General features: G+C 43.3%; 1 protein-coding gene and 1 non-coding gene across 2 annotated transcripts in view; both read left to right on the top strand.

The window, feature by feature from the left end:
- The window catches only part of LOC126412214 (xylosyl- and glucuronyltransferase LARGE1-like), a 180,327-nt gene that overhangs the window by 66,954 nt on the left and 85,393 nt on the right, over positions 1–27,980 (top strand). The window contains exons 8-10 of the mRNA XM_050081699.1: positions 143–310; positions 423–603; positions 15,052–15,176. Coding sequence (XP_049937656.1) covers positions 143–310; positions 423–603; positions 15,052–15,176 — 474 coding nt within the window. The remainder of the gene's footprint in view (positions 1–142; positions 311–422; positions 604–15,051; positions 15,177–27,980) is intronic.
- Trnat-ugu (transfer RNA threonine (anticodon UGU)) lies at positions 20,039–20,113 on the top strand. Its single transcript has one exon. It is a non-coding gene; the product is annotated as a tRNA-Thr (tRNA).

Raw genomic sequence — 27,980 nt, 5'->3', positions numbered from 1 at the left:
TCATTGTATGTGTTCCATTGCTATAAAATGGCACTATGGTTGCACATATTTTTTAAATGTATTTGTAATATTTGCACAATAGCATATTATGATGCTGTTTTTGAATTATGCATTCCTGGCAGAAGCAAATTCTTTTTTTCAGGTAATACACTGGAATTCTCCAAAAAAATTAAAAGTAAAAAACAAGCACGTTGAGTTTTTTCGAAACTTGTACCTAACATTTTTGGAATATGATGGTAATCTACTAAGGAGAGAACTTTTTGGTTGCAACAATACCAAGCCCTCTTTGAAAGAAAGAGAACTCAGCAAGGCAAGTGAAGTCACATTGCTGTTAAAAATCTTTGTTTTTTTCTTTTTTTTTTCTTTTTTTTTTTTCTTCTTTTTAAACTTTACTATTGACAACTCCTTTGTTACTATAACAGCTCAACGAAGAAGACCCGTGTTACGAATTCCGCCGTGCACGAGTCAATAGCCTCAGAACCCATCTCTACTTTTTGGATTATGAATATGAGCCCTCTACTGATGGTTGTGATGTGACACTCGTAGCACAATTGTCCATGGATCGTCTTCAGATGGTTGAGGCACTCTGCAAGCACTGGGAAGGTAACATTGAATTACATAATGAGCTACATACTCACGGTGGAGTTGAATACAAATGACATAGAATTTAGTTGTTCGCATTATGATTGGATGGAGAAATTATCATGTTTTCAGTCTGTCCCCTTACAGTTTTTTCATACTTTGTTAGTAGAACAACAAATAGTTGAGTTTCTGTCCAGAATTGGTATCTCACTTATTAACATTTTGAGGAAGCTCAAAACAGATGTCTGGAAAAGTCTGTAAAATGTTTAATCAACTTTTTGTTCAGGAATTAAGCTCTTCTATCCAAACAGCATTATTTGCAACAATAGACAAGAGTCCTAAAGGCGCTTAAGTGAACCGAATAGCAACACTGTTTATTCAAGCTGGCACATATAACAGTTCCATAAATGGATTTCGCATCATGAACAAGCTATGGGGATACTCATTAGATAATCAATCAACACAATTTAGGCTTTCTTGCATTGTTTGACCCAGCTACAAATTATAGATCTTTGATGCAAAACATTATTATTTGTTTTATATACAAACATGTAACATTCTTACTGTTTGTCTTCTTGTTTTGCATTTTTTTGTAAATAATAGCCTACTGACAGTAGTTACTTAATGCCAGAATATGCTTGAATAAAGACCCAATTAAAATGTTCGACAAGGCAGGTTTATAATTCTTAAATTTTTTATTGCTGACATCAACCTTTTGAGAGGAGAGCTAAAACATACACTACTGGCCATTAAAATTGCTACACCATGAAGATGATATGCTACAGACGTGAAATTTAACAGACAGGAAGAAGATTCTGTGATATGCAAATGATTAGCTTTTCAGAGCATTCGCACAAGGTTGGCGCTGGTGGCGACACCTACAACGTGCTGACATGAGGAAACTTTCCAATCGATTTCTCATACACAAACAGCAGTTGACCAGTGTTGCCTGGTGAAACATTGTTGTGATGCCTTGTGTAAGGAGGAGAAATGCGTACCATCACGTTTCCGACTTTGATAAAGGTCGGATTGTAGCCTATCACGAATGCGGTTTATCATATCGCGACATTGCTGCTCGCGTTGGTCAAGATCCAATGACTGTTAGCAGAATATGGAATCTGTGGGGTCAGAGGGTAATACGGAACGCCGTGCTCGATCCCAATGGCCTCGTATCACTATCAGTCGAGATGACAGGCATCTTATCTGCATGGCTGTAACGGATCATACAGCCACGTCTCGATCCCTGAGTTAACAGATGGGGACGTTTGCAAGACAACAACCATCTGCACAAACAGTTCGACGACGTTTGCAGCAGCATGGACTATCAGCTCAGAGACCATGGCTGTGATTACCCTTGACGCTGCATCACAGACAGGAGTGCCTGCGATGGTATACTCGACGACGAACCTGGGAGCACGAATGGCAAAACGTCATTTTTTCGGATGAATCCAGGTTCTGTTTACAGCATCATGATGGTCGCATCCGTGTTTGGCGACATCGCGGTGAACACACATTGGAAGTGTGTATTCATCATCGCCGTACTGGCGTATCACCCGGCATGATGGTATGGGGTGCCATTGGTTACACGTTTCGGTCACCTCTTACGGCACTTTGACAGTGGACGTTACATTTCAGATGTGTTATGACCCTCGGCTCTCCCCTTCATTCTATCCCTGCGAAACCCTACATTTCAGCAGGATAATGTACTATCACATGTTGCAGGTCCTGTATGGGCCTTTCTGGATACAGAAAATGTTCAACTGCTGCCCTGGTCAGCACATTCTCCAGATCTCTCTCTCGATGGTGGCCGAGCAACTAGCATGTCACAATACGCCAGTCACTACTCTTGATGAACTGTGGTATCGTGTTGAAGCTGCATGGGCAGCTGTACCTGTACACGCCATCCAAGCTCTGTTTGACTCAATGCCCAGGCGTATCAAAACCGTTATTACGGCCAGAGGTGGTGGTTCTAGGTACTGATATCTCAGGATCTATGCACCCAAATTGCGTGAAAATGTAATCACATGTCAGTTCTAGTATAATATATTTGTCCAATGAATAACCGTTTATCATCTGCATTTCTTCTTGGTGTAGTAATTTTAATGACCAGTAGTGTATATAATGATTGTGATACGACAATTTGGTGTTTACAAATATGGATGCTTAATTGGACATGTGTGTCTGTGTCATGATTAAATTTGTAATTCTGGAGCAGGATCTGCTGTCAACCAGGTATGAGTGCAGATGTATGAGAGGACATGCAATGACTGTATGAGTGTGTGAGAATTTGTAACTCAGCAAGGAACAGTGTAATAATGCACTAGCCTATGTCGTGGGGTCAGGGACTTAGATTGAGGATATTATCTGTGTAGGTGCCTTAAGAATACGGATAGCTGAACTGTAGGTTCAACATTGGTTGTCTGTGGAGAGGTCTTGCCAACATATAGTTCTTCAAAAGAGGCAACAGCCCTATAAGTACAGTAGTTACAAGGTCAACAATGTATATGTTAGCCTGAGGTATGGTCTTGTAACATTAGGCAATATGTTCTTGTTATTTTGGCACAGAAGCATGGCTGAAATCAGTGGAGAACAACAGCCATTGTGATTCCTGAGGACATCCAAGTCTAGCACACATTTTTTACAACGATGGCATTCTTTTGGACAAAATATTATAGAGGTAAAGTAATGCCCACTTGGTACTGCATATTTGGTTGTCATTGGGGGGCAGGGGGAGGAGGAGGGAAGTGGCTAGGTATTGTCATCAGAAGAAATTCTTATAGTCTATGGATGGAAGTGTGGAATGTTAGAGCCCTTAACTGTGTTGGCGTGTTAGAGAGTATGAAAAGAGAAGTGTATAAGTTTACACTAGATGTAATTATGAAGTGCCGTAGCAAGAATTAGGTTTTTGGTCTGGTGAGTTTAGAGATATCAATACAATATCAGTTAGGAGCAGTGCATTATTAATGAAAAGTTGCTGAATAAAATTGGAGAGAAACTAACTTTATGGTGTGATGCAATTAAAAGAAGTGATATGTTGATAGATCATTTTCTAAACCAAGATTGAGAGGGAAACCAGAAGGCATGAATACAGTTAGTAATTTCAAATGGATTTAGGATGCAGCAGCTATGCAGAATTGAAGAGACTTCTACAGGATAGGCCAGCATATAGAGATGCTTCAAATCAGCCTTTGTACAGAAATCTGCAACAGTTTCTGCTACTACTAGTAGTAGAAATAGTTTTCCAGCTGAGTGATAGTTGCAGTTGTATCAGCATTGGTGTTCAAAAATATATCTTCTGAAATTGTTTATTTGAGCTATGATGGTTTGTCATTACAATAATCTGTGATTAATTGGCCGGTGGTACACCTTTTCATCAGCCTTGTAAATGTATGGTAAATGTTGTTACTTTAATCCAGAAGTGATGTGGTGGTGACATTTATTTTATTTTTATTAAAATAAGGAACTAATGAGTTCTGTGGTCAAGCCAGAATGGAGATATGAGTAGAAAACTTCCTGGCAGATTAAAACTGTGTGCCGGACCGAGACCTGAACTTGGGACATTTCAGTGAGCCTGCGAAAGTTAAAGGTCCTAAGTTCGAATCTTGGTACAGCACACAGTTTTAATGTGTGTGTTGAAGTTTCATATCAGCACACACTCTGGTGCAGAGTAGAAAATTCATTCTGAAGATAGGCGTGGGATGGCCTGACAAGCTGAGAAAAGAGTATAGCCAAAGTTGATTAAACTTATGTATGGGCATGTTGGTCACATATGCAAATGTCAGCTGTTGTCAGAGGATAGAGTTAGGCATATTTTATATAAAATAGTAAAATAAAAATAAACATAAGAGTAAATTGGCCTAGAGTGTGGCTGCTAAACTAAATTGAGTTTACAAAACTGAGTTTCTGGAACAAAAACTTTACACCAGTGTGTTACCGGTTTTGACTGGAGGCAACGAGACATGAGGTTTTAATGTGAAAGCAATTCAACAATTGACGGTTCATTAGAGAACAATGGAGATATGCATATTGGGAGTTACAGGAAGACTAACAGATGTATGAGGGAAGAGACGGAAGTGGAAGATTACTTTATGATGCGTGCAAGACATGTGGTCAATAAAATAAATAGTTGATATATCAAAGAAATTCTTTGTTCGGTTCCAAGAGATAAGAAAATAGTCACCTAATAAAATTTGTTTAGATGTTATTTGCTTGCTATTTTGCTGAGGTATCAGGAACTTAAATTGCCAGTTCTTCCTCTTGCTGGTTCTGCCAACACATTTCTATTGGAAGCAGCATTCTTAAGTAAACTCTGTGGACTATTGGGCAAAGACCATTTATGTATGTTGGCTAACAAAAAGCAATGGAAAATTCAGGCTGGGATAATGACAATATTCTGAGAAGGATAGGTTATTATTCACCATATAGTGGAGATGCTTAGTTGCAGACAGGCAACACAAAAAAACTGTCAAACAAGTAAGTTTATGGTCACAAAGAACTTCATCAGAATCAGGCAACACACACACCCACCCACCCACACACACACACACACACACACACACACACACACACACACACACAAATGTGTGTGTGTGTGTGTACGCGCGCGCGCGCCTGCGCACATTTTTTCTGATTGTGATGAAGGCCTTTTTGACTGAAAGCTTTGACAGCCTTTTGTTGTGCCTATCTGCGACTCAGCATCTCTGCTATATGGTGAGTAGTAATCTATCCTTTATGTAATAATGGCTAACAATAAGTGTTTTTATAGGAGCCAACTGTTTTATAATTTCCACATAGGTTGTTCCAGGTTGGAATAGAACAATATAAGGAAATAGATAGGTTGCTACTTGCCACAAAGATGACATGTTAAGTTGAAGACAGGCACCGCTAAAAGACACTGACACATCAGCTTTTGGCTATAGGCCTTGTCACAAGAGGAAACACACGCATTTGTTCACTCAGGTGTAGCCATCACTGCCAAATGTAGATGTTGGCATGCGGTGGAGGAATGTTGGATGTGGATGGATACTGTCAGGATGCGCTGTATTAAAACTCGGCCATGATCTTCAAGTCTTTTATTATTCCCAGCTACAGTGCTGCATTCCTCTCTGTCTACATCACAGGGTCCCACGATACCGAGGATGCCATTTCACTCTCTGCAAAACAGCTTGGCACGGAAGGGCTACCTCAGCAACCTGAGCAATGTACTGCCATGTGCCGGCCGTCTACAGCTGCGGAATTTTGCCGATGTCAGTATGCACTGGCAACTGACTCAGTGGCTTTCATCCCCGTTGCCTCAGTGCTGCTTGCTGGGAGCTGCAGGGCGGCCGGATTTGCGCTTCTTCGCTGTCATGGTTAAGATCACGGGCAACAACAAGTGCCTGCAATCCGACATCCAAATCTGAGGCCCTTGCCTCAGGATGCCTCTGGCATGTGTTGGAAGCCAACAAGACTGCCCACAGTAGTGGGCCGTCCAGTGGCCTGGCGCTTGCTGGCTATAGACCCCACATTGGCCTCAGAGGGTCGAACCAGCGACCCACTGTGGACTGGAATGCTGGTGCCCCATCTGCTGCTGCATGTGGCTGGTGGTGTGACATGCCTCGCCGTCCAGGAGAGTTGCCGCACTTGAATCCCCCTCGTTAGAAAACTGGCACCTATTTATACGCAGTTGTGCACCTCTGTTTTGCTAATGCGCCGCTCCCAGTCATATACTCATAACACCTAGGCAGGCCAGTGGGCCCTTTCTGTCTGTAACTTGCGCCATGCAAACCTCTGCGTTTACTCTTTTCGGCGGTTCTGTGGCCCTGTGGCCTCCATTCTACTTCACAACTGCTGGTAAGCATAATTTACTGTCAACAGGCCCGCGTCTGGCTGTAACTTGTGTGCTCAGAAATATTGCACTGAATCTAACTTTTTCCTATCTTAAATGGTGGTACTGCTACATTATTCCCCCCTTCGGAAAGACCCATTCCCCGGGTTGACCTCTAACTACTCTTAAACTTGTTTGGGTTGACACGTACTTATGACATATTTACTACTACTATTAGAAAACTTAGATGTGGTCTAGTCCTCTTAAAATACATGACATGAGACAAAACATAAAAATTCCTTACAGGATGACCACTCCACTTAATGCTCAATCAAACCCATACCTACCCGTCTTACGCCCTCGGTATCCAATCCACTGGGATTTGAACTACTGTTGGTTCCCTCTTGGAACTGGCTGTCCACCTGATCAGAATGAAAACAACACACAACAGAGTTGAGGCTGTGATGGCACTTGGCACAGAGGTGCTCAGAACAATAGTTGCTTGTTGTTGCCTTTCCCTATATTGAGCGACATGCTGCACAAGCTGCTCGGCTGGTATGTGACCCTCTTGTTCTGAAATGAACTGGTTAATGGATTCCAACAGAACTGACTCCAGAGTTTGATTTAACAAGGTCAGATTCTGCCTTGGCAAAAACTCTAAAGGTGCTTCTGGCTAGTACAGCTGTGGCTATGTAACATTCAGTTGTGTGACTCCTGAAATTGACGCTGGCAGATGGAAGGTTGGTCCTATTATGTTAAACGCAGTTCCATTTATTAACATTCTGCTCTCCTCGAGCTCTATACATTTTGCTTCAGAAAATACCTCCTGCGCAAAACAGCGTGCTACTACTATTAATTTTTCATAGGTGGAGAAGATCCAATGCATTCTGACATGTTGCAAGCTCAATTTTGGCTCCATGATGTCCCTTGGACAGTCTATTTTTTCCCTCTTGGCTAAAACTAACTGCACCGTGCATGTGTCCGGATTGGTGCTTATCACCCTGGCTGGACGTACTGTATGGCAGCTTCGTAATTACTCCCTTGTCATCCTGGCGTACCGGCTGTTAACTGCCGAGATCAGCAATACTTCCTCAGGTTTTACTTCTACAAACGTGTTCAATGCTCCCCTTTTCAGTGACCTGAGGACAGGGATCGCCATCACTGCATCTTCAAAAAGACTGCTGTCCCTCGCAGGCCCACAATACTCGAAAACACATACAACGTATGAAAATACAATGTCTAATTAATGTACGCAAACCCAATGATACATAACAAGAAAACAAAAAACTGCAAATACTCTACTACTTTCGGGATTGCAAAGCATACAGTACAGCATGCTGCACTCTATCTTCCTGGTTTTCCCTGCCCTTAACACCTCTCTCCACTCTCTCTTTCTTCCTCTTCCCTTCCTGTGACATGCCTGGAATCACATCCGGACAACCTTTAAATGGCCGCAACCGCCCAATGTGTATTATCGTTGTTCTAGTTGGCAGCTGAAGCTTAACATTAACGGGAGATGTGGTTTCAACTACTCGGTATGGCCCTTGATACCTCATGACAAACTTCTTCATTTTCCCTTTTGGCATATAGGGCTTGGACAGCATTACCCATTGCCCTACTCCATACTGCGGTAAACTTCCTTTCCACTTCACTGCATCTTCCTGCCTTTCCAAAGCCTTTGTATTCACCTTTTGTACCCATTCCCAAACATCCCAAATTGTCCTCACGAATTGACGTGTGGACTTTCGTATTGTATGTGCATACAATATGCATCAAATACTCATCTCTCTGACTGTGATGAGAAAGCACATAAAAACTCAGCATCTTCCCGATTGTTCTGTGTACCCACCATTCTGTCCTTCCATTCACCTGTGGATGCAACACGCTCGTCCTCAACTTCTCTACATTCAACAATTTACACAGTTCCTTCATTAAATCCGACGTTATGTTAGTCCCTTAGTAATTATTGTCTCCGGTACACCAAACTTAAAAATCCAGTTCTTTATTAACGCTTGTGCGACCATTGCTGCCTGTTGATTTGGCATAGCCACCATCTCCATATACCTCGATAAATGGTGTATTATTGTCAGAACGAATCTTTTCCCCGATGGTGTTCGACTGAAAGGTCCTAAGACATCAATTCCCAACATAGAAAATGGACATGTCGATTCCAGCAATCGATGTAGCTGCAACTGTTTCAGACTAAAATCTGCTCTGTGCACACATGGTATACAATTCTTGACATACTGATCCACATCTACGTTCCTAACCCTCCACCAGTATCTCTCTGCCACTCTCCTATTCGTCGCTCTACTCCCACCATGACCAGATAGCACTTAATCATGTGTTTCTTTTAAAACCTCATCTCTCAGTTTCATCTATTTTCGCCACCTTTCTACTCAGTGCATCTGCATTACCATGCTTCTTCCCAGGCTTGTGCACCACCTTGTAGTCAAATTCACTAAGCCTCACAGCCCACCTAACGAGTCTCGTGGACGGATCCTTCAACCCAAACAACCAGCATGATCTGTCACTACCCAAAATATTCTCCCATATATATAACATTTAAAATATGTGATTCCTTAGATTACACTTAGCATCTCCCTCTCTGTTGTTGAGTAATTCCTCTCTGCTGCATTCAACTGCCCTGCCTAGATGCGTAGGCTACAAGATGTTTTTTCCCATTAATTTCCTGCCTAAGAACACACCCTAATGCTTGATTCAATGCATCACATGCTAGAATAAATTCTTTTTCAAAATCTGGAAACACAAGAACCGGACTTGATGTTAACACTTCTTTCAGTTTTTCAAATGCTTCCTGATACTCCTCTGTCCACTCAAATTTCACACCGTTCCATAACAATTGCGTCAATGGCTGTGCTAAATCTGCAAAACCCTTCATGAACTTTCGATAGAAATTGCAAATTCCGACAAATGATTGCGCTTCCTTAACTGTTTTCGGCTCCTGAAAATCCCTTACAGCCTGTACCAACCTCGGATCTGTTTGCACCCTGTCTTTACTGATGATATGACCTAAATATTTCACTCCTTCCAATGCAAAATGACACTTCTCCAGGCTCAGTGTCAAAGGAGCTGCTCTTAACCTCATAAAGACTTCCCTTAACTGCTGTCTATGCTGATCCATACTACTTGAAAACACTATAATGTTATCCAAATACAAAAGACACTGCCGTGGTTTCATACTCCTCAACACACTGTCTAGCAATCTCTGAAATGTTGTGGGAGCATTTTTCAAACTGAATGGCATCCTGATGTACTGGTAATGACCTCCAGGAGTAGAGAAAGCAGTTTTTGGATGATCCTCTGGAGTCACCTGATAACGACTTGTCAAATCCATTGTAGAAAAATACGGGAAAAGTCTCCGATATGTTTGGAATGGAGTATGTGTCCATTACTGTCATATTATTGAGGTATTGCTAGTCACAACAGAACCTCTATTTCTTAGTTCTGTCCATAGATTTTTTAGGCACAACAACAACGCCCGCTCCCTAGCAACTATTACTATGCTCTATAATATCGTCTGCACGTTGCTGATCAATGAAATCCTCCACAATCAGCTGATAATGCCTCAGTATTCTGTATGGTTTATGGTAAACAGGTGCTTAGTTCCCTGTCGGTATCTGATGTTAAGCTGATGCAGTTGCTGGTAACGGCCCTTGCGGAAAAAAAAATACTGAAATTCCCACAACAATTCTTCCATATGCTCTTTTTCTTCTCCTTTCAAATGCTTAACTTTGTTACGTAATGCATTTCTATGGGCAGTTAGTGGTTGATTGCTACACCTACCTCTCGAACACCAGTCCTCGCCATCTGTTACATCCAAATTGGCTACTAAAACTTTTTTTCCCTAATTCGCATGTACAGCGATAAAATTATCCACGTTCACAGGGACTACTCACCCGTCGTTTCCCTCTTGCATGCGTACAATACTACCTTTCACAAAACAACCTAATGGATCCAAAATTTTATTATCCTCAAATGGTTCAATAACACATACCTTACCCACAGGTAGATTTGACTCTACACGTACCAAAAGTGACGTCTTGGTGCCACTAGACACGCACTCATTCTAATTAAGCCTTAATGCTAATGTACACAGTTCAGTTGGTTTACTCATTACTTTGAACGCCCCTCGCGACAGCTCTGCATCGACAACAGTTTCCCCTAGTTGAAATAGCATTCCACCAAGTTCCACAGTTTGTTGTCCAAGGTCAATTTTGGCATGATGTTGATGCAAGAAATCTTCTCCTAGAATCATGTCCTCACTTACCCGTGATACTACTTCCAAGCATGCATCAAATTGGACGTCCCCTATGAGATAGTCAACTGTCACTGACCCCAAAGGTGTAACCTCCTTATCCCTCATTCCACTCAACCTATAATGTGGTGGGTCTAACTTCCTTTGTCCCATTAAACTCTTAGTAGCCACTGACACTTGCACTCCTGTGTCCAACAAAATCTTGAACTTTTTAGTTCCTATGGATCCTACCACTGAACATTCCACTTCTGCATACATATTTGTAGCACTGAAATAAAACGGGAGCTCCCTTAGGTGGGTCTTGGGCCCCCTCTGCCATTTAACAATTGTCCACCTCTACTAACTCCACTTCTCCATCCTCTACGCCCTTGATTTCCACCCCTTCCTCTATTCCTCGGTAACTGGGTGCATTGCCCCTGCACACGTCCCATACAAACACACTCGTAACATTTTATTCCCTCTGTAAACACTGCTTGTCTATCCAATACCCCCCGTTGCCACGTCTATTTTCTCACATTGGATTGCCAGCTGAACGACCGAATAAAAATCTTTAGAGTCCCTTCGTACACTTTCCGTGCCATATGCGCCGGTAACCCTCTCAAAAATACATCAAGTGCCCTTTGCTCGGCCTCCTGCAACATAACACCATTTGCTTCATCGCTCTGACCGAACTCGTATGTATACTCGTTAATTTCTCTTATTCTGTCCGCAAATTTCTCGACCGTCTCACCCTGTCTCTTCCTCATTGTACTCAACCTCTCCCTAAAGAACCAAATGCTATTCTGTTTCTTGTGCCTCTGGAAAAGCCCCCCCTTCAACTGCTTGAACTGCCCTGCCTTCCTCAAGGCCTGAGAACACCTTACATACGTCTTCGCTTCACTCGTTAATCTAATCTTGGCTACATGTAATAACTGTTCGTCAGACCAACCATTCCTCACAGCTGAAGTTTCCAAGTCCTCCACAAACGAACGCACATCCACAGATGCTTTGCCAGTTGCCAGAAAACGGAATAATCGAACTTGCGGCAGCTGGATCAGTCTCCTGCTGTGGCACCCCAGGCAACAATGACTGATCAGATGAGGTTTCCTATTCACTCCTACATGTTAATACACTTTTCAACTGCGTATTGTCCACTGTTAATTGTGCTACCTTTTCCATCAAAATCCGTACCCCTTCTGGTTCCGACACACCTTGTGTTCTTGACTCTGCCATTGTGTTGCTTTTATTCCCAGTTAGTCCCATTTCAACCTATAAAATCCCACAGAAACAAAACATTTAACTACAAAAATAAACTGACTTCTTACAGCTCAGTATCTCATCTTATGTTTTAGGAGGAGATAAATAAAACATCATACTCAACCCAATACAATAGTAATTAAATGCCACGAAAGAAAAAAAAAAATCTTACTGCCCCAAATACACGTACATTTACTCTGACAATTCAAAGAAAGAAAACGCCCAACACACAAAAAGAAAAATTGGTCAACACTCACCACATTTTGTGACTGTAATGCAGGCGGTGGGCTCGAACGTCATACTGTACAGACGACGCTCGCTATTCTGATACCAAATGTAGCCGTCACTGCCAAATGTAGATGTCGGCGTGCGGTGGAGGAATGTTGGACGTGGATGGAAACTGTCAGGATGCACCGTATTAAAACTTGGCCGTGATCTTCGAGTGTTTTATTATTCCCAGCTACAGTGCCGCGTTCCTCTCTGTCTACATCACAGGGTCTCGCAATGCCGAGGACACCACTTTGCTGTTTGCAAAACAGCTTGGCACAGAAGGGCTACTTCAGTGACCTGTGCAATGTGCTGTGGCGTGCCGGCCATGTACAGCCGCGGAATTTTGATGAAGTCAGGATGCACCGGCAGCTGACTCGGCGGCCTTAGTCCCCGTTGCCACAGTACTGCTCCCTGGGAGCCGCAGGGCGTCCAAATGCGTGCTTCTTTGCTGTCATGGTTAAGATCGTGGGCGACAACAAGTGCATGCGATCCGACAGCTAAATCTGCAGCCCTCACCCCGGGATGCCTACGGCATGTGTTGGGAGCCAACGAGACTGCCAGCAGTAGCGTGCCATTGAGTGATCTGCCGCTGGCTGGCTACGGACCCCTTATTGGCCTCAGAGGGTTGAACCAGCGACCCGCCGTGGACTGGAATGCTGGCGCCACATCTGCTGCTGCGTGTAGCTGGTGGTGTGACATGCCCCACCATCCAGGACAGCTGCCACACTTGAATCCCCCTTGTTAGAAAACTGGCATCTATTTATACACTTGCGCCATGCAAACCTCTGTGTTTAGTCTTTTCAGCGGTTCTACGGCCCTGTGGCCTCCATTGTACTTCGCAAACTGGTAAGCGTAACTTACTGTCAACAGACCTGCGCCTGGCTGTAACTTGTGTGCTCAGAAATATTGCACGGAATCTAACTTTTTCCTATCTTAAATGATGGTGCTGCTGCACAGGCAAGCATGTATCTCATGCACACAAGACCGCCATCTGCAGTGGCTCGGACCAGAGTGGCATTGTGAACTCCATCTTCATCATGCAAGTAAGACTAGCTGATTGTACTAGTTCAGGTAGATACTGGAAACCAGAGTTAATCTCTTCTGATGTGAAGTGACATACATCATTGGTACCAATGGTAAGCCACCCACCTGCAGTTGCATGCACCCTGTATTCTTCGTGTCATCCCAAAGAGTCTGGGATGACTCTCACCTCTATCCCACCCTCGCCTGCCCCTTCCTCTTCTTGGTATGAACATAAGAGTGCATGCTGGATTTCTTCTCCTCTTCTTCACCACCTTTAATCCATAAGGACCTCCATCACACACTTATCATAACACTGGACTTCCCAACAACTAATAATTCCCCCCCCCCCCCTCCCCCCGCCCCCTGTGAATATGAAGACCTCGATAGCCGAGAGACATCACCTGAGGTAGGGCAAATGACTTGTGCTGCCTTGTGATCATTTGCAGCTGCAGATAGCAACGAAAAGGCATTCTCTGCCTGCCACACTTTCAAATGACCTGTTATCCTGTCCTTGGAAAAAAAGTACTCAGATAGAAATTTTCAAATGAGATTTAGTTTTATAATTGTGTTTTGGGGATGCTGGAAGAAGATCTTTTCTGCCACATTGCACACTACCCCCTATAGATTTGAATGAGAGAGCATGAGACACCGGCAAAAAAATAAACTGTCAGTACTGAAACATGCCTTAACCTTCAAAGTTCCCTCAGAGAAAATACTCTAAATTCATGTATGTTCTATTATGTAATATATTTTTATTAATATAGAAAGCAAATGATCAAATAATGCCTACAATTAATAAATGTGAACAATGGATGTTGACAAATAATTTAATAGATGATGATCTAGTTGATTTGTAATGCCATGTATCATTGCCTAAACTTGTGATATAATACACTGCCTAGAAACCTCTAGAATACATTCTTTACAATCCAGATTTATTGTGATGGTACTTGAATTTGTTTAATCTGTCTCATGAGCCCTTAGCAGATAATTGTTTAATTGTGAAAAAAAGGCAATGAACCTTGTACACAACTCATTATCTTTTTAAGTAGCATACTATAGGATTCTCACTGTTGTAAGGGAAACATATTTTTGAATTGTGATGCCATTGGAAAACAGGATGTATTGATTTTGTCACATTCCAGCAGTCCAGGTTACATTTTATTTCATCGTGAATAAATGGTCTTTAGAAATATATGGTTTATAAGAATACTGGCAATGATTGCGCATTTTTACATTCTTTTAGAACAGGGTGAAAACTAAACAGGATTATTCAGGGCATTGGAGAATTGTAAATTTACTGTAGAAAGATTTAAGTTTGTGACATATTATGAAAAAGAAAGTTGCCACTCACTTTATAGTGGAGATGCTGAGTCGCAGATTGCAACCCACTCACATGACTGCAGTCACAGGCAGCTGAAGCCACACTGCCATCTGATAGTGCGGCTTCAGTTGCCTGAGATTGCAGTTGTGTGTGTGAGTTGTGTTTGCATGAGTGTGTGTCTGTGCGCGTCTTGTCTATTTCTGATGAATGCTTTACTGTCCGAAAGCTTGATTTGTGACAGTATTTTTGTTGTGCCTATCTGCGACTCAGCATCTCCACTATACGGTGAGTAGCAACTTTCTTTTCATGATATCGTTATATTCTATCCTGAATTTTGCATTGTTTAAGGTTGTACTTCTTACAAAAATCCAGATACCATTTACTCTATATAAAGTATTGGGTTTTTTGTTTGTCATTTTAGGTATTTGTGTTGGTGAGTGTAGAAAATTTATTCCTGTATTACACTTTTCCTACAGATCAGATGTATAAAAAGTCAGAGTTAGAGAAAACAGCACATTGTTTATTTTTCAGGTCCTATTAGTCTTACACTGTACATGTCAGATGCAGAAGCCCAACAGTTTCTCAGCTATGCTCTCAGCTCAGAGATACTAAATGGGAGGAAAAACATTGGGTACCACATCGTCTATAAGGAAGGTGTAAGTGAATTTGTATTTTTTGTTTTTATAATGCTAGTTCAATGTTTTGGCATTATTGTTTTTTTTTTTAATATTTTAGATTCTACGTTGTGTTTAAATTGAATTTCCTATGACTAATAATGATGTCCACTGTGAAATACACAGAGATTATAGAAACTTATATGTTTTTATTCTTTTATGTACCTGTATTTGTGAAGATTGCAGCTTTGTGAATTATTCATTATAAATGAATGAAATTTATTTCACATATGAGCTACAGTAACTGAATAAAATGACAGGTGTACATAGCAATAAAACAGCTATACATGCTCAAGGTCAACAGACATTGGTCTGATCATGGGACTGTGTGACACACAATAACAGGGCTTAGTAACATCCACTGTGACATGCATCCACAATTAAGTTCCCAGGGAAGAGTCATCCTTAAAACTTTTAATGGAATATGGACCCATGGCCAAATTCATGGAGCACAGTAATCATTGACTCCAGCGTGAAACTGTGAGATGTTTGTCTAAACTCCCATGAATAATGCAACATTACTCTCACAGAAAATGTGTAAACCACCTTTTAAAGTGCTACCTAACATTATGGAATCTTGCTGTCATATTTGGATTGAGAAGTTACCATACTTCCCTAGATAATATCGTCACATTGAAATCAGAAGTGTGGCAGTGCTTCATCTCCTGTAAAACCAGTGACCCACTGTTTCAGTAGTTCTTTCTGGGACCAACTACAGCACCTTATATTTAGATCTTGACATTTGTCTTCTGTATGGCATATCTTTTTGATGAGAGGTCATAATCCTTGACTTCATATGTGATGTCCAACAAGTGATATGGTTATGGTACAGCCCAAAATATCACTTTAGCAACTTTTCTGACTGTCCCTTTTTCGACAAAGGCATAAAAACCCATTCTAAGTTGTCCGGGCTGTATTTCACTGGCTGGTGTTTGATGTTATAGTGTTCTCGATCTTTCTTCTGTGTGCATAGTGTCTGTATGTGAGCCAGCTGCCTTCCTCCTTTGGTCCTGGTGATGAGGTGTGTCACGTAGTTACCCAGAGTACCATGTGGTTGAAATGGAGACAGTGTACCCATTGTCATTTTGGCCTTGTGGCAGAAAGAACACTGCCAAGCCTGTTAGTGTCTTGTTTCACTGTAATGTATGTGAATGTCATGATGGGCAGCATTGTATCTCAATCTCTCTGTTTGAAATCAACACATGTCAAGTGGGTATTGGCCTTTGTCTTACTAAAGCATTCTGTTAGGCCATCATCTATGGAAGGAAGGCAGTTGCCATCCTGTGGATGATGTCGCAATGTCAAATTACATTAGTTTTTATTGGAAAACTTTTCCATGATCAGAGATCACCACACAGTGTCTCCGTACTTAAAAATAATGTTTTCTTCAAGGAACTTGCAATTTCGAGAGCTTTGGCAGTTGGTGCAGCTTTGTTGACTGCATAGCGACTGAGATAGTCAGTGCAAACTACTATCTATTGATTCCCTTTTGTCGGCTCTGGGAAAATCCTCAAGAGGCTGATGCCAGTTTGATGGAATGGTGCTGCTGATGGTGAGATTAGTACTAGATGCTCCAGAGGTAATTGTGGCATGTTCCTATGTTGCCATCGTTCTTATAGTGACTCGTGTAGTGTGTCTAATAGCTTGGTAGAGAACTGGCCAGTATAGCCTGTGACAGATCCTGTCCAGAGTCTCAAGAATTCTGGGTGACCAGATGTTAGAGCATTGTGGAAATACTTCAGGATAGCTGGCCATAGATGAGCTAGGATGATGAGCAACCATTTCTGCCGCACTGGACCATAGTTCCTCTTATACAATTCTCTGTTTATTAATTGGAATTCTCCTTTGTTCGGTCCCTCCTCCTTCAAGGCATCTGTGTTTTTCAGTAGTACTAGATCTCCCTCCTGTAAAGCAGCAGTGTCATTTAATCAGGGTGTATACGTGGACAAGGAAAAACAAATTCCTGGATTTCCTGGTTAAAAATACACTTTCTCCCAGGTGAAAATGCACTTTTTCCGTGTTAAGTGACAGTATACTCTTCCTCAGCACTGTAAAACTCGTCAATCCTTTGAACGTTTATGGTTTTATGTACTGATGTAGAATTTCCTGGCACTTTAGAAAAAGAGACTCGGAGGGGGGGGGGGGGGAGGACACGTTTTGAAAGACCTTTGATGTACAGCAAGATGTACGCTGCATATTTTCGAATTACGAAGGTATAAATTTGAATTCCGCCAAACAACGCATGTCGCTTTCTGAAGCATTGAAATCGAGATTATGGTTGGTTGGTTGTTTTGGGAAAGGAGACCAGACAGTGAGGTCATCGGTCTCATCGGATTAGGGAAGGACCTGGAAGGAAGTTGGCCGTGCCCTTTGAAAGGAACCATCCTGGCATTTTCCTGGAGCAATTTAGGGAAATCACGGAAAACTTAAATCAGGATGGTCGGACGCGGGATCGAGCCATCGTCCTCCCGAATGCGAGTCCAGTGTCTAACCACTGCGCCACCTCGCTCAGTCCGAGATTATGATTGGCTTCTGTAAGCCAGTCATAGCTCATGTCACGTGATCTCGCCAGCTGATGACAGCGTAGGGCATGTGATATAGTCAGCCAATATCAAGATCACTCTTAAGTAGTGCGAACACACAAATAAGAAAAGTTCATGGTTTAAATTAATATACGTAGCATTCACATATAATACTGGTCTCGAAGATTAATAAGCTGGAAGAAAAGTTAAGCTTCCACATATAATGTTGATCTTTTTTGCGCGTGTTACACTTTAAGATACATCACACAAATGTGCCAGTAAAATTTTTGATAACAACGTAAATTTCTGATCTTCTGGGCTCAAAATTCTTCTAAATGGTCGTCCTCAAAGAGTTGATTTTTAAATCAGAGTCAAACGCTTTGTGATTTAAGAAATTCATCGTACATTCTCGCACATAGTTCATCTTGCGCCAAAGTAAATTTGCTTTGAATGTAACGCTTTTCAAACCACCATTCGCAATATTTTGCCGCAACCTGTTAGAAATAGCTTCATTTCAGCAGTTGCAAGAGAGCGCCAGATAACAGACGCCACCGCGCTTGCGCAGCTACGATGACGCAGGAAGCCCATATATACGTTTGTACGTGTAAAACATTAAAAGATTTTACATTATGTCATAAAATAAACAAGACATCAGAGGAAACTTCAAAAGCATCGGAATTTCGGGAACCATACAAAAATGCATAATTCGGCTTAAAATGCACACTCATATGTAAATTTTCTTGGAGTACCGGTACCTTACTATCTCATATTTGGTTCTTTATTATGGCATAATGCCATACGTGCACTTGAAATGCAGCGAACAGTTGAAACTAGCCAATAGTGTGAAATTAAATACTTCGTTTCAAATAAATTGACTGCCTCAGCAGAAATAATTACTGAAAGCCAAATCTCTTTAGCAAACCAGCAAGAATAACTTCATTGTTCCGCAAGGCAATTAATGCTTGACTGTCAGAAAGGTGGAGATAATATCTGAAACTAATAACATATTTTGGCCATCCGTAACTATGCGAACGTATTTTAACAAAATACACAAAAATCTGGTTTGTTCTCATTTAACGTGAGAGCAGCATACGAAGAGGAAACAACAAAATCACTGAACGTAAACACAGGTCACGTGGAGACGACCCACCTCCCCACCACAACTCAGACTGCTCTGTGCATTAGCCCCGGATCTACAATATTTCCGAACCGGGGCAATATTAAGTAGTGGCGCCCAGCCCAACTTCTGTAACCAGAAGCGCTAGAAGATACTACTCATACGCGATTCAACTGCGCGTGCGCAAGAGCCTGCCTGCAACTGCTCAAACGAATCTAATTTAAACAGTTATGAAATGATAATTAAATGGTCATTCTAGCTGCAAACAGGCGTTGATGTACTTCATTGGGGACATGTTGAAAATGTGTGCCCCGACCGGGCCTTGAACCCGGGATCTCCTGCTTACATGGCAGACACTCTATCTATCTGAGCCACCGTGGGCACAGAGGATAGCGCGTCTGCAGGGACTTATCCCTTGCACGCTCCCCGTGAGATCCACATTCCCAACATGTCCACACCACTACATTCGTAGTGCGCCTAATAGATGTTTGCCCATCATACTCATTACTCGTGGCAGATTAATCTACCAAGTCCCGTACGAGTTCGGGCATAGTGTGTGCGTTCGCACAAGAAGGTCAGTGGCCGGGAAGCCATATTTTAACTATATATGACGGTAGTATCTGTTCCCGAAAGAACAGTTACCGTGGATGACCATGCAGCTTTGCTAGAAATGAAATGGTAATTAAATGGACACCCTAGCTGCAAACAGGCGTTGATGTACTTCATTGGGGACATGTTGAAAATGTGTGCCCTGACTGGGACTTGAACCCGGGATCTCCTGCTTACATGGCAGACGCTCTATCCATCTGAGCCACCGTGGGCACAGAGGATAGCGCGTCTGCAGGGACTTATCCCTTGCACGCTCCCCGTGAGATTCACATTCCCAACATGTCCACACCACTACATTCGTAGTGTGCCTAATAGCAAAGCTGCATGGTCATCACGGTAACTGTTCTTTCGGGAACAGATACTACCGTCATATATAGTTAAAATATGGCTTCCCGGCCATTGACCTTCTTGTGCGAACGCACACGCTATGCCCGAACTCGTACGGGACTTGGTAGATTAATCTCCCACGAGTAATGAGTATGATGGGCAAACATCTATTAGCCGCACTACGAATGTAGTGGTGTGGACATGTTGGGAATGTGGATCTCACGGGGAGCGTGCAAGGGATAAGTCCCTGCAGACGCGCTATCCTCTGTGCCCACGGTGGCTCAGATGGATAGAGCGTCTGCCATGTAAGCAGGAGATCCCGGGTTCGAGTCCCGGTCGGGGCACACATTTTCAACATGTCCCCAATGAAGTACATCAACGCCTGTTTGCAGCTAGGGTGTCCATTTAATTATCATTTCATTTCTAGCAAAGCTGCATGGTCATCCACGGTAACTGTTCTTTCGGGAACAGATACTACCGTCCTATATAGTTAAACAGTTATCACGTCACGCTCATCGGAGGCAGTTTGTTGATATGAAGCATTGCAGTCTTCCTAAAGCCTTTGACACACTTTGCTGTTGGCAGACGCTTGTATGAGCACTGCTTTCTTGTTGTATATGGCGCATTTCCTTGGCAACTTAAGTTTTATTTTAGTTTTTTTTTCTCGTGTTCATGTTTTGTTGCTGCAGAATTATTCTGCACTAGCAGGATACAGTAACATCCTTTGTTAGAGTATTTGTTCTTACCAGTCAAACTCACAAAAATTTAACTGAAAACTAAAACAATGGACAATTCTCGGAATTCTAAACAATTCCCGGGTTTTTCCCGGATGAAAAAATTCCCGGGTTTTTCCCGGATCTCCTGGTTGTCCCGGGTCATATACACCCTGTTAATGCAGCGATGACTGAGATTTCATCCACAATGCTGTATGATTTGCTTGGAAGGCAGTCAGCATCCATGTGTTTGTGTCTGCTATTTTATATCACTGTGATGTCATAGTCCTGAAGCCTCTGTGTCTATCCCACCAGTTGACCCAACACATCCTTTTGGTTAACCAATCAACATAGAGAATGGTAGTCTGTCACAACAGTGAATAGTTTGCCAAATGAATATGGCCGTAACTTATTATAAGCCAAACAGCTTCAAGACACTCTTTCTTGGTTGTAGAGTAGTACTTGGAAAATACTCTGGAAGCATAATTTATCAACATTTCAGTACCTTCATGAATTTCCGCTAGAACTGCACCTACCCCATAACTGCTACTGTCTGTGTGAAGTTCTGTTTTGGCTTCCTCATCATAGAATGCTAGAACTGGAGAAGATGTTAGTACCTCCTAAAGGATGTGTATAGACCTGTCTTGCATCCCGTTCCAGGAAGATTTTACATATCGCTGCAGTAATTGTTGCAGAGGAAATGCCTTAATTTAGAAGTCCTTTATGAATTGCTGGTAGTATGAGCACATTCCACGACAGCTCATTACATCAAAGATGTGCTGAGGAGTTACAAAGTCTGACTGCTTTTTTTTCTGTGAATTGGAATGGATGCCCCAAGATGTTCATTTCTTGTGAAGTAAAGAGTTACTTTTTTAGATTCAGGCTGACATCTGTTGTCTAAACTTCAACACAGCTGTGAAGCAGCTTAGATGCCCTTCAAATGTCTTCAGAAATTGGCACTGTCATCCATGTAGCAAAGACACATCATCCATTTAAAGTGTTGAAGCAGTCTATCATACTTGTGAAGGTGAGTGGAGTATTACATAGTTCAAATGGCATGAATCATACAGGCCATCAGGAGTTTTGAAGGCGGTCTTTTGCTGCTGAGATTCATTATCCTGGATTTGCTAATAGACTGTATGCATGCCCATAGTCGAGAAATAATTTTCTCCTTTCAGGCAGTCTCAGCTGTCATCATTGCGCAGCAATGGAGAGAGATCTTTCTTCAAGATTTCATTTAGTCATCGGTAATCAATGCAGAAATGTCATGTACCATCCTCCTTCTTCATCACAAGGGCCATCGGAGAGAATCAAGGACTCTCTTGAGGTTCAGTAATGTCATCTTGCAGCCATCTTCTCCACTTTCTCCCACATTATCTGTCATTCAGTTGTTGACACTCTGTATGAGTGTTGAATGATGGATGATTGCCAGTGTCAATACCATGTTTTACCATGGGGTCTGTTTTCAGGATGGTGATTCTTCTGGAAAACCTTTAATTCACAGGGAATTACATTTCACATTGGGAGGGGGGGGGAGAGACAGGGAAATCTCAAGAAATTTAAGGAATTTTGTAAGATCTCAGGGAGTTTTGTGTTTTTAACCAAACATTGAAAATTAATTTAATTTAGTTTTATAGGTCACAAATTTTAAATTCTTACTGTAAAGAAAACATGTTAAGTTGCAGACAGGCACAATTAAAAGACACTTACATAAAGCTTTTGGCCACAGTTTTCATCAGCAAAAGAGAAACACGCACCATTCATACACACAAGCAAGCACACCTGAGGCACACACAACCACCAACTCCAGCATCTCGGGCTGGCATGCAACTATGGGACACACATATAAATAACTTGTGTAGAAAACTATCATCTGTGTGTTATGGCCTAAGAATTTTGAAGGCTACAACAAGCAAAACAACAGTGCTGCAGGCATACTATGCACAGTTCCACTCACTAATCAGATATGGGATCATTTTCTGGGGATACTCAACTCACAGTGTAAAGGTTTTTAGAATGCAAAAAAGAGCTTTAAGAATAATTTGTGGCCTTAAAAAGATGGAGTCCTGTAAATCCCATTTTACTGAGCTTGGTGTCCTAAATGTTCCAAGTTTATTCATTTGTGAAACTATCTTGTTCACTAGGGACTACCTCCTGAAAACAGGCAAGCTGCTACAGAACAAAAGTGTAGACAACTATAGTACCAGAAGGGAATCAAATATACATCAAAAATATCACAGAACAACCACCTATCAGAGGAGCATAATTAACATTGGTGTAGTACTACACGATAAGATACCAGAGGAAATAAAAAATACTACTCATCCAATATTTAAAGCTAAACTAAAGGAATTTCTAGTAAAGCACTGTTTGTATTCTGTCAGAGAATTTCTGAATAAGTAACAAAATTAATTGTAGTAGGTACCTAATTTTAATTGCTAATACTATGTATTATTGTAACTTATCTTTGACCTGTCCAATATCAATTGTACAATTTGTGCTATATGATAAAACTGGACCAATAAAAAGTCAAATCAAATATCATGTGGGATGCAAGCACCAATCTGGGGGATGGGTAAGGGGATGGAATAGTGGTGTGTGGTTGGGGAGAGAGACGAACGCTTCTGGTGGAGTTTGCAGGGACTAGAATTCCAACAGGCACAGTATCAGGAGGGCGTGAAGCAGGGAGGTGGGATAAAAGGAGAGAAGCAGGGAAAGACTGGGGGGTGCATTGGAAGAGGGTGGCAAATAGACAGGGCGGATCATGAGAATGGGGATGAGATAATAGAACAGAGGGGGTTGGAAACTGTTGGGTGAAGGGTGTGGGGACAGTATGTTACTGTAGGTTGAGGCTGGGATAATTACGAGAGCAGAGACTGTGTTGTAAGGATAGCTTCCACCTGCACAGTTAAGAAAAGCTGGTGGTGGAGGAAAGGATCCAGATGGCTCGGATAGTGAAGCAGCTGTTGAAATCAAGTATGCTGTGTTCAGCTGCACGTTGTGCCATAGGATGGTCTACTTTGCTCTTGGCCACGGTTTGGCAGTGGCCATTCATCCTGGTGGGCAGCTGGTTGGTATTCATACCACTATAAAAAGCTGTGCAATGATTGCGGCAGAGCTGGGACAGTGGTCAGTAAATAGCAGCTCGGGAGCTGCATGCAGCTCTTTGGCCACTCCACTGTGCCTCATTGATAAATCAACTCAGACTTCAGCTCTTGCTGAACTTCATGGCCACAATGAGGTTGAAAACTGACGTTATAGAGGCACATATGCAGAGTGTTGGTCGTTTTTGCATAGCAGTCATTTTAAATGTTTATTTGATAGAATACAGTGAAAGAGAAAATCCTATATGCTCAGTTTGCATAATGCCTAATCCAAAAGCACTTGAAGTGCCTTAATTCAGACCAGTACTCAAAGTTTGGTAGTGATTGTAAATTGTCGACAAATGGATATTGTTGGTGTTGTACCACAGGCTGGGCACAGGGAAGGTACACATGACACGTGCTAGACAACGGAGCCAGTTATCAGTGTGTTTAGTGGTCGGAGCCAGGGGGATCGAAAGAAAGCACACGGTCAACGAAAATATCTGCACCGTGTGTTAAGCTACTTGTATCTTTCAGCTAGCTACAAATTTTACAGGTATTTCTGCTATTAATTTAGTAAGCTATATAACTTTGTCATAGAGTTTTTATTTTTGGAATATGACTTGCTGTATCAAAGATACATATCCTCAGGAATAATATATAATATTTTCTTGACATTGAGTGGTCTGGGATCATTTTGTGGCTCTTACGTATATGTTAAAAATGATTTAATTTTTTGAATTGAGGAAAGACTTCTGAGACGTTCCTAAAAGCTAGCTTTCTTTCACGGTATTCAAATCTACCAAAGCGCAACAACCCCTTTTTTAATAAAAACCTCTCATACTGTAATAAACACAAAAGATGCCACAGTCTCCATGTCACAACTTTTCATCAAAGATTCATGCAACTGGTGTCATCTCTACTACAGGTCCCCCTGCGGGTTTGGGGGTAAGAATAGGCCCGCAGTATTCCTGCCTGTCGTAAGAGGCGACTAAAAGGAGTCTCAACTGTTTCGGCCTTTAATGTAATGGTCCCCTAAGGGATTTGACTACTCCATTTCAAAATTTTCCGTTAGTGCGTACCATTTGGGGAAGGATGCCTTACGTGGTGCATTCTATATCCATCTTGCCCTAAGATCTGGCATATTCGTTATTGTCATGGAGTTGGACTTACACTGAGCTTCCGGCCACATCGGCTGTAGTGTGTTCCGGGTAGCCTACATTCCCTCCATTGTGCACTTCCATCTTTGCTCCCTTTATTAATGGATATTCGACACCCGACAACCAGCACGGTAGCCAGTCCATTGTGGTGGGGTCGTCATGTACCCTCTTGGTGGTAGCCCCCTGACTACACAGGGATCGCACTGCTGATGCCTGAGCGGCTACCTCCCCACATATGCCGATGAGTAGATGCCTATCCCTCTGGGGCATCGGGACTCCCGGCTAAGGCCATCCTGCCAGGTGGTCTTTGCTGTGGCTGGGTGGCGCCTGTGGGGAGAGCCCCTGGTCAGAGTGGGTGGCATCAGGACGGTTGAACCGCAATGAAGTGTGGTACATCATCTCTCGCTGGTGGGCCTCCACCAGCAGTCTCTAAGCGATTGAGGTCTAACCTCAACAGCAAGAAATACGAACCAAGATCATTTCCCTCCCTGGCCACTCCATGGGAGGAATGTATGGCTAAAGAAGGCAGTGGAGATTATTCACCCCGGTACCTCGTGTGTACGCGCGTTGAAGGCTGAATCATTTATGTCGACCAAGCCCCAGTTTTTTGTGGAGCATTTAGAGGACAAGTTCGGGGAGGTGGAGGGCTTGCCAAAAATGCGCTCTGGTTCAGTGCTCATCAAAACAGCATCCTCTGCCCAGTCACGGAGGTTGCTCGCTTGTGACAAGTTGGGGGATGTTTCAGTTAGCATCACGCCCCATAAGAGTCTCAACATGGTCCAGGGTATTATATTCCACAGGGATCTTCTTCTGCAGTCCTATGATGAACTACACGCCAACCTAGTACAACGAGGTGATCACTTCGTCCGACGCGTCCATCGGGGTCCAAGGGATAATCAGGTAGCCACCTGTGCCTTCATCTTGGCCTTCGAGGGTGATGTCTTACCCGAAAAGGTTAAGATGATGGTTTGCCTTTGTGATGTGAAGCCATATATCCCTCCTTCGATGTGGTCTTTTAAATGCTGGAAGTTCGGGCACATGTCACCCCGCTGTACTTCCGGCATCACGTGTCGAGATTGTGGACGTCCTTCTCATCCCAATACTCCATGTGCCCAACCTCCTGTCTGTGTTAACTGTGGAGAACACCATTCCCCCTGCTTACCGGACTGTAGGATATTCCAGAAAGAAAGGAAGATAATGGAATATAAGACCCTGACCGCCTGACCTACACCGAGGCAAGGCGGAAATTTGAGTGGCTACATCCTGTGCCAATGACATCAACCTATGCCGCTGCTGCAACACCGGTTCGATCCTCTACCGTGTCCTCACATACAGTTGGCTCTCAGCTTTGTCGGAATTCACCGGCCCCTTGATTGTGGGGGCACTTCACTCCCTGTTGCTCCTGCTCCATCTATTTCAGGAGCAACACCACCCCAACCATTGGGGACATTCATTCCCACTTCCCACCCGGAGAAGAGTCAGACTTCTTCGGCTACTGTCGCCAGGAAGGGGTCCCTTGGCGCCCTCCCATCCCAGGCTTTGCCCAGTGCCAAAGCAGACACCCGCAAATTTCTGAAGCAGCCACCGGTCGCTGGTCGTAGGACCTCACAGTCGTCGTCAGGCTCCCAAGCATCCTGACATTGTGGTGGCACCTGTCCCACCGCAACCTTCCAACTCTGCGTCTGAGGATGAGGTGGAGATTCTGGCGTCTGCTGAGGACCTGGATCTTGCCAGTCCCTCAGACGCGATGGGTAGCTGTTGCGCAGGTAGTGAATCAGTGGCAGCAGGGGCCCAGGAGGCGTAATCTGCCCCCCCCCCCCCCCCCCCCCTAGTCCCTTCACGCCTTTCTCAGCCATGGACAATATCATCTTCCAGTGTAACTGCACCGGTTTCTTCCACCATCTAGCTGAGCTCCGACAACTTATCAGCCTTCACCCTTTCCTATGTATTGCTCTACAAGAAACTTGGTTTCCAGCAATGTGAACCACCGCCTTCCATGGCTATCGGGGTTATTATAGGAACCGGGCTGCTTATGAAAGGGTATCTGGTGGCGTCTGCATCTATGTTCTTCACTCTTTTCACAGCGAGTCTGTCCCTCTGCAAACACCTTTAGAGGCTGTCGCTGTTCAGGTGTGGACGCCACAGGCTGTTACCGTCTGCAGTCTTTATCTTCCACCGGATGATAATGTCCCACAGCAAGTCCTGGCTGCGCTGTTAGCGCAACTGCCGCCGCCTTTCCTGTTACTGGGCGACTTCAATGCCCATAACCCTCTGTGGAGTGGGTCAGTGGCAACAGGTCGAGGCGCCACCGTTGAGAATGTATTGACACAGCTAGACCTTCCGATTTTAAATGATGGTGCCTCCACACATTTCAGTGTGGCACACGGCACGTACTCCGCCATCGACCTTTCGATCTGCAGCCCTAGCCTCTTACCTTCTGTCCAATGGAGAGTGCATGATGACCTGTGTGGTGGTGACCACTTTCCGATCTTTCTGTCACTGCCACAGTGTCACTCTTCTGAGCGCCCTTGCAGATGGGCTATGAATAAGGCTGACTGGGACCTGTTTTCCTCCACTGCCACTATTGACCCTGTTTCTAATGAAGCCATTGATACGGTGGTTCACTCAGTCACCACCAGTGTCATTACTGCTGCAGAATCTGACATTCCCCGTACTTCTGGGTCCCCCCGACGGAGGACTGTGCCTTGGTGGTCGCCTGAGATTGCTGAAGCGATTAAAGATCGCCGGCGGGAACTCCAGTGTCACAAGTGACATCCCTCCATAGAATACCTCATCGCCTTCAAACGGCTGCGTGCGCGGGCCTGCTGCCTTATCCACCAACGCAAGCAGGAGTGCTGGGAGTGGTACGTGTCCACCATTGGCCTCCATGTCTCTCCATCGCAGGTCTGGGCCAAGATTAGATGCCTCTATGGCTATCGGACCCCTGTCAGCATCCCTGCACTCTCACTGAATGGAGCAGTTTGTACTGACTCCGACTTAATTGCAAACCACTTGGCAGAGCATTTTGCTCTGAGTTCCGCTTCTGCAAAGTACCCACTGGCCTTCCACTCCATTAAAGAGTGGATGGAAGGTCGGAGCCTTTCATTTCGCACCCACCATGCTGAATGCTACAAAGTTCCATTCAGTGAGTGGGAATTTCACAGTGCCCTAGCTGCTTGCCCTGATACAGCTCCTGGGTCAGATTGCATCCACTGTCAGATGCTGAAACACCTTTCAGTGGACGGCCAGTGACGC

This window comes from Schistocerca serialis, chromosome 7 (assembly GCF_023864345.2).
Source record: "Schistocerca serialis cubense isolate TAMUIC-IGC-003099 chromosome 7, iqSchSeri2.2, whole genome shotgun sequence".
NCBI classification, from domain to species: Eukaryota; Metazoa; Arthropoda; class Insecta; order Orthoptera; family Acrididae; genus Schistocerca; species Schistocerca serialis.
The sequence above is the reverse complement of the archived record's forward strand: the minus strand, read 5'-3'. Positions and strand labels throughout refer to the sequence as shown.